General features: G+C 34.3%; 1 protein-coding gene across 1 annotated transcript in view; it reads left to right on the top strand.

The window, feature by feature from the left end:
* The first annotated feature begins 6,832 nt into the window (after window positions 1–6,832).
* LOC110037750 overlaps window positions 6,833–8,058 on the top strand; it is a 148,746-nt gene continuing 147,520 nt past the window's right edge. Inside the window, exons 1-2 of the mRNA XM_020742454.1 lie at window positions 6,833–7,209; window positions 7,448–7,932. Of these exons, the coding sequence (XP_020598113.1) occupies window positions 6,833–7,209; window positions 7,448–7,932 (862 nt within the window). The remainder of the gene's footprint in view (window positions 7,210–7,447; window positions 7,933–8,058) is intronic.

Here is an 8,058-nt window from a genome sequence, read left to right as displayed (position 1 = left end):
ATTTTAGCCCTACAAGATCAAATATGAATGAAGTATATAGATTTATTTCTTAGTAAAATTCAAATTAGGAGATTAGAAATAATGGAAATGTAAGCTTTTCTTCATAATTGTTGAACCCTGTATCTAAGGCGTGGCATTTTTTTATTGCATCAAATTTACTCCCTACTTTAAGAACTAGTAATGTGACGAAGGAGGGTGTTTTTTTGAATTATTGCATTCAAACTGGAAAACCAATTGATGTGGGTGCAATAATTGTGAAATCAATTTTGGGTTTGATCGTCAATGGGACTACTACTAGACTAGGACATCCATCTACTATTTTCATACTATGCAGTCAATCGCAAGTGCCTTATGAAAGTTGGGAAAAAGTGCTTCTTCCTTGAAGCCTATGGACCCATGAAGTTTATTGTAATTTCATGAGAATGGGACATTATAATGATATGAATATACTGATGGATCAATCATCTCAGAATTTGTCATCTATTCAGCTTTACTTCAGTTTAAATGCACTTCTGAATAGGATCAAGAAGATAGAGAAAGAGATATAAAACCTTATGTATGCAATTAGGAACGTCTAAAAAATGCTGGATCATCTAGATTGGAGGATGAAAGAACATTTTGAACATACTAGACGTATTGAAGATGGTTTGGTGTGTATGTTAAAGAAACATGCTTGGATTAAAGAAGATTTGATGGATGAATTTCCTTATCAACCTTTCTACAACTTGTATGTGCACTACCAATCCATGGGAGACATCCAAGAGGATGAGAGTGATAAAGATGTTTGAACTTACTTTTTGCATGGATGTGTGTTTAGTATTGCTTAATTATTATATGGTGTTATGTTGAATAGCATTTACTTTCATTGTCAGACTTTATTTGTGTTTGTTCTTAAGTATTTTAATACTTAGATTTCAGTGTTAGGATGTTTGGTTTGCTTTAAACACTGAATTAGATTTTCTTAGTTTGAAAACTGTTAGTTCGTAATAGTGCAGATTTTTTATATAAAAGTGAGTTTTGTGTTTTTTGTGAATATTTTGTGTTAGAAAATTGAGTTATTATAAGTAAAAGTGTTTATTTGAGTTAGTTAGAGGTTGACATAATGTGGTACTAAGAAGATTTCAACAGAAAAACAAGATATGAAAAATTTTGGTGTTGGCGCCTGATGCGCCAAATTCCCGAAAGCTCCAAATTAGGTTAAAACCCACAAAATTGCCTAGCAAAGCTCCATTTTTATTGCTTAAGCCGTCTGCTACCTCTAAACCATGACTGAGGGCTTGACATTGTTTGGATTTGAGAAGATTTCAAAGACCAAAGATCTTAGATTTCATCTTCTCTTGTTAAAAGCTTCACTTTAACTTAAAAATTTTTTATTTTCACCATGGATTTATCCTACATTATAGGAAATCTAAAAATTATGGAATTAGATGAAAAATCTTATAAAAAACTCATGTTTAAAAGGTTCTTACCAAATAATCTTACTTGTGGAGTTAGATTTTTTTATTTTGTAATTTATTTGGATTTTATTTGGATTTCCATAAAAATTCAAATGGCTCCACGAATAAAAATTGGAAATCCTACTGGAGATTTTGACACAAAAAGATTCGTCAACTATAAATCCCAACATAGTTACAACAGTCAACTGGGCTGTAAAAAATTAATCCAGGAATGAGCAATTGCTAACCGAGGAGATAAGATCGAGAGGTTGATCATCCCTAAAAATTGGGAGAGATTTAGCTAATTCACTGCAGTAACAATAGTTCCAATGATCTGTGAGTTATATTCCATCTTGTGATTTACTTCTGATCCTGACATCTTCTTGAGAGGTAAGCAAGTTGAGTTTTCTAGAGAAAAAATCAATGCATTTTATGGACTGAGGAATCTAATCCATTGCGAATACATCACATTTGTTATAACTGATTCATTAATGAATGAAGTACTTTCCTTTTTGACTGGTAGAAGGGGAGAATGGAAAAATTAAAAACAATAAGAAAGTTATTTTCTCCACATCCATTATCATTTTTCAATCAAAAGTATGTGATTACTTCATTTATGCTAAATTGCTTCTAACAAATCATCGAAACAAGATAACAAGAGATAGAGCTATGCTACACTTTTGCATTCAACAAATGAAGGCAGTAGATGTTCGTACTCTTATAGTACATCATGCTCAGAGTATAGACAGGAGTACTATAGCTAGTGGTATGGGATACCCTGCCCTGATTTTCACTTTATGTAAACAATCAAGAGTAGAGATCCGTAGAAATGAAAAAAAGCTACAGCCAAAAAATCCTATTGGGAGACATACAGTCTAAAGATTTGAATCATTTGCTAAAGTCAGGAGTGGAGGAAGTGATAGGCCCTCAACATCTACTACAGGGGCATCGACTTCCAAATCTTTTTCACTTGAGAGCATTATGAACTAGTTTATGATACAACAAATGGATACGGTGAATCTGTAAAATAGGACTGGAGGAATTAAAGCAAGGAACACATATAATAATGAATATAAGTAGAGGAGAGTTCAACATGATATAGCATATCAGGATGTTATGACAAAATATCTAAGGGCTGATTACAATGTAGAATTTCCAACCTGCCTGTGTTTTACTCGTTATGTGCAAGATCATGATGAAGAAGAAGAATAATAATAATAATAATAAGATGATGACGATGATGATCATAAGGAAGAGGATGAAGATTGATTATTATTATTATTATTTTAGGAGTTTGTTTGTTTGTTAATTTGAATGTTTGTTATTTGTTTTCTTTGAAACTTTTGTAGTAGGAACATTCATTTTAATGTTGTACTGTGGAATGAAATATAAATTGTTGATTTTTATTTTTCCTATATTTTCAGTATTTTTAGTTTCTGTTTATGTTTTAAATTCTTAGTAAATCCTTTGAAATATACTGTGTTGCATTTAATGCTTTAAAACTTGTATTTTTAAGTTTGTACCTACAGTATACCAGAGCCTAGTTTCATATTCACAAATCCTCTAAATGTTAGTTTTTATTTTTATGCAATTACTATTCTCTTTCACCCACACAATTTTTTTTTGTACTAAACATTTTTACATATTTAAAAATTGAATTTTTGGGGAAAGAAAAAATTCTTTTAAAAAAGATTAAAGTAAATTATATTTGTCCTCAATTAACAATATTTTAAAATTAATTTAAAATGGCCTTAGATATTTGAGCCTAACTTTAAATGACTATATTTATGTTTGTAGATATTATGGTAAATTTAGGTAAAAGTTTTTATAAAAAAGGTCAATTCTAAAGTTAAAGATGTTTGGTATAGAAGGATAAGACTATGTTTTTCTACTTAAAGTAAAGAAAGATGAATTTTTTAAGTATTAAAAATTTTAGAGTTTCACGTAAGAAGAATAGAATGAGACATAATGAAAATTCATCAAAACTAATATGAATTTCTAATATGAATTTATATGAATTTATAAAGTGAAGAAGGGTAAAAAGTTTTAACTTTAAGAAGAGGATAGTGAAGTTCAAAATAATTAAAAACTATCTAGATATAGTATTCCTCGCTTGAAATAAAAAAGTGAAAAAAGGATTGAAAAGATTCTGAATAAAAATAAAAAATGAAAGAAAAAAAAAGAAAAAAGAATGTGAGGAGAAGCTTCAGGAGATGCCTAATAAAAAATTTGCTTCACTTGAATCAACTTGAGGAAAATGCTTTATTACATTTCCTAAACTTATATTTGATTATTAGCAAACTTACTAGTAAAGTTTATATGAAGTTCTTTTTCATATGAATATTTTAAGCATCCTTGATATGATGAACTACAATTCTTGTTGAAATGAGAAGAGACTCAGAAATCTTAGATTTTATTGCTAAGTTTTTTTAGACGTATAGTTTTAATTTAATTTATTAAAAGTTTTTCTTAAATTTTACTATTTTATTTATGAAACTAAAGTGTAGAAGTTTATAAGTTAATCTCTATCCTAAGTCATATTTTTATGTAGTAAAAGTGTCACTTAAGGAGTAGTAACATTTAAGTTTGGGGTATTTGATACACCAAAATAATGTGTTTTTCTAAGTATACATTTTATGCTAAATTTTGGTGATATTGCACTTTAAAGAAGAGTATTTTCATTTATATGTTTCAGGTATCTTAATTTTACATATTTGGAGAAAAAGTAGAAAAAATGACAAAATTTGGAGCCAAAATAGTGAATTTTGTGAATTTAGCGCCTGAAGTGCCACTTTACAGAAAGCTGGTGACTGAAGCATCGGATTTGGTGCTTGAAGCACCATTTTATAGAGAGGCAACGCTTGAAGCACCAGAATCAGCGTCTGAGGCACTAGTGACTTTTTATGAATTAAGGTGATTCAGGACAAATTTTACTTGAATTTTGAAGGGTCCACTTGTTTCAAACGCCCCATGGAGTGATTCAATGCATCTATATACTTTGGAAGGTTCTTTGATGAAGGGATATGTCTCTTGAATCAATAAACATGTTCTTTGGAATTCAAAATGTTGACTTTTGGATAAAACTTTGGAGGGAATTCTAAGTAATCTTCACTATCTTTCTCCCCGCTTTAAGATAGGATTTTGTGAAGAATTGATTTTGTTTTATACGATTTTAATTATAAAAAATTTGTGATGATTTGAACTCCGATCTTCATTTACTTTTTGATCTAGTCAATTGAAATGTTACAATGTGTTGAAAAACATTTGATCTGAAAGGGTTATGATTTCTACAACATGAGGAGAGTCACATTCAATTTCATGGGTGAGATGTTATCCATGGTGATGAATGCAAATAAATAGGGAAATATAGTTTGTTAGATACAAAATTGGAGATTTTTGCTGTGACATATTAAAATCCTTAATTTGATCCAGTTGATTTGAAACTATTGTGAGATTGATAGGCCTCAGGAGAGGGAGTAGTGGGAGCTCTGGAGTGAGAGCTGGTATCCTCCAAACCTAACCACAGAATTAGGGACCAAACTTTGGATTAGTCAGTGTTCTTTATGCACTTGAAAGAGGGTAAAGAATAGAGTTTCTCCTATTTGGCACAATAAAATTATATATATCCTACTTGATGTGGTAAAGGGTTTATTACTTGCTAATAACTGTCATCAACTGTTTTTCTCTCATCTCTTTACTGGGCATAGCAGGTTTTTTCGACCCTTTAAGCTTTTACACCTTCCCGGGTTTTTCCATTTCAAACCTTTACTGTTCCATTGGCTGTTCCATAGTTTTGCCTTTGTTTGCTGTTTCTGTTGGGGTTGTTTCCTTTGACACCCCACTGGAGTTTTGGTTTATTAAGACTCATCTTCCTTCCTTTGTTTAGCCTCTTTGTGGTTTCTCTTTCCCTGCTTGGCTGTTTGCTTGCTTCACTAGCTGCGAAGTTAGGTTCTTTGGCTGTTCTCTGACTTATGCCTGCTTGGGGTTCCTTTGACTTTTTTTGTGATGTCTGACCCTATTCCCATTGACATCTCCACCAACATTCAGTGGGCCAAAGCCACTTTTGCTGACATTGTGGGGAAAGGTCAGGAGGCAGTGCATAATCCTGATGATTTGGTCTTTCCTCAAGATTATCATGAGGGTCATGACCCCCTGTTTAAACCTATTAGCAAGAAAGGTGGGAAGTTGGCAATCTACTTTACTGAAGAGGATCTAAATGGGTTAACTGAATGTCAAAAATTTACCTTAATTGGTAAATTCCAACTTGGCCACCCAAAGATGGAGTCTGTAAGAAGGTTTTTTGATGGTTTGAAATTCAAAGGGGCTTGGAAAGTTGGCTTACTTGATGGCAGACACATACTTATTAATCTCTCAAGAGAGGAAGACTATGCAAGAATCTTCTCCAAACAATCCATATTGATTGAAGGTATTCCAATGAAGCTTTTAAAGTGGACTCCTGATTTTGATCCCAACAAAGAACTTCCCATTGTCCCTATATGGTTTAAGTTACCTGGGCTTAAACTGCATTATTTCAACCATAAAGTCCTTTTCAACATTGGCAAAGCATTGGGAAGACCATTGAAATTGGATGGCCCTACTTTCAACTTGTCTAGACCTTCTGTAGCTAGAATCCTAGTGGAGAGAAACATTACCCTTCCAGCTGTGGAGGAAATATGGTTAGGCACTGAACATAATGGCTATTGGCAGAAAATCATAGCTGAACAAAGGCCTTACTATTGCCATCATTGCAATATGTTTGGTCATACTGATGATAAGTGTTTCAGACTCCATCCTACACTCAGAAGGAAGACCCCCAAGCAACTTTCAGAGGAGATTGTTCCTCAGAACAAGGAGGTACCTACTGCTATTACTGGTACTGATATAAGGACTGAATTGCCTGGAACTGTTGCACAAGAGCTTCCTCAAGTTTTGGTACAAGAGAGTGTGATTCCCAATCCCCAATCTGCTCATGACTCACCCATTGAGCACCTCCATCCCATGCCACAATCTATCTCAACTGATCAAAATCTTTGCACTGATCCCTCCACACTTCTTGCTGACACTGAGACAACAGTTAATGAGATCCCAGAGGAGGACCCTTTGCTTTTGCAGTTAACCAGAAACCTTGAAGATGGCTGGCAAGTCCAAAGAACTAAGAAGAAGAAATTGCCTCTGGAATTAAAGAATCTTATGTCTTCTTCCACCCCTTTGGAGGAAGCCCCCTACCCTCCTTCCTCTAGCTCTAGTAGAACTAGGAGAAGAGGGAAATCCACTTCTATTGGTTAATGAACTTAATCTGTTGGAATGTTAGGGGACTTGCTCATCCCAATTCCCTTAATAGAGTTCTAGCCCTCAACAGGATGTATAAACCTTGGATCATTGCTCTTCTTGAACCAATGGTCTCTAAAAATGTCAACAGATTTGTGAGAAAATTCCCTGGATTCCAGCTTCTTACAAATTCTAATAACAAAATTTGGATTCTATGCAGAAAAGAAGTCCTTTGCACTGTTCTTATAGATGGAGATCAATTCATCCATCTTCAACTCAATTTCAGTTACTATCAGGGATTTGCTACCTTCATTTATGCTGGCTGTACAGCTACTGCAAGACTGAACCTTTGGCAAGGATTATTAGAGCTCAGTTCCTCTATTAAGGATTTCTGGGTTGTTGGTGGTGATTTTAACAGCATCTCTTCTCCCTGTGAGAAGAAGGGAGGGAGATCTCCTGATATTAGTCGAATCCCTCCACCCTTCCTGCTGACACTGAGACAACAGTTAATGAGATCCCAGAGGAGGACCCTTTGCTTTTGCAGTTAACCAGAAACCTTGAAGATGGCTGGCAAGTCCAAAGAACTAAGAAGAAGAAATTGCCTCTGGAATTAAAGAATCTTATGTCTTTTTCCACCCCTTTGGAGGAAGCCCCCTACCCTCCTTCTTCTAGCTCTATTAGAACTAGGAGAAGAGGGAAATCAATTTCTATAGGTTAATGAACTTAATCTGTTGGAATGTTAGGGGACTTGCTCATCCCAATTCCCTTAATAGAGTTCTAGCCCTCAACAGGATGTATAAACCTTGGATCATTGCTCTTCTTGAACCAATGGTCTCTAAAAATGTCAACAGATTTGTGAGAAAATTCCCTGGATTCCAGCTTCTTACAAATTCTAATAACAAAATTTGGATTCTATGCAGAAAAGAAGTCCTTTGCAATGTTCTTGTAGATGGAGATCAGTTCATCCATCTTCAACTCAATTTCAGTTACTATCAGGGATTTGCTACCTTCATTTATGCTGGCTGTACAGCTACTGCAAGACTGAACCTTTGGCAAGGATTATTAGAGCTCAGTTCCTCTATTAAGGATTTCTGGGTTGTTGGTGGTGATTTTAACAGCCTCTCTTCTCCCTGTGAGAAGAAGGGAGGGAGATCTCCTGATATTAGTCGAATTAACACTTTCAATGATAACATTCAGTCTGCTGGGCTCTTTGATTTGGGGTTCAAAGGTCCTAAATTTACTTGGAGAAGGGGGAAGATCTGAGAGAGGCTTGAAAGTTTCTAGTAAATGACTTATGGTTTAGAGAGATCCTCCATACTTCTGTCCAACATCTGGCTATGAGTGGGTCTGATCA

Source organism: Phalaenopsis equestris, unplaced genomic scaffold (assembly GCF_001263595.1).
Source record: "Phalaenopsis equestris unplaced genomic scaffold, ASM126359v1 Scaffold224420, whole genome shotgun sequence".
Lineage (NCBI taxonomy): Eukaryota > Viridiplantae > Streptophyta > Magnoliopsida > Asparagales > Orchidaceae > Phalaenopsis > Phalaenopsis equestris.
The sequence above is the reverse complement of the archived record's forward strand: the minus strand, read 5'-3'. Positions and strand labels throughout refer to the sequence as shown.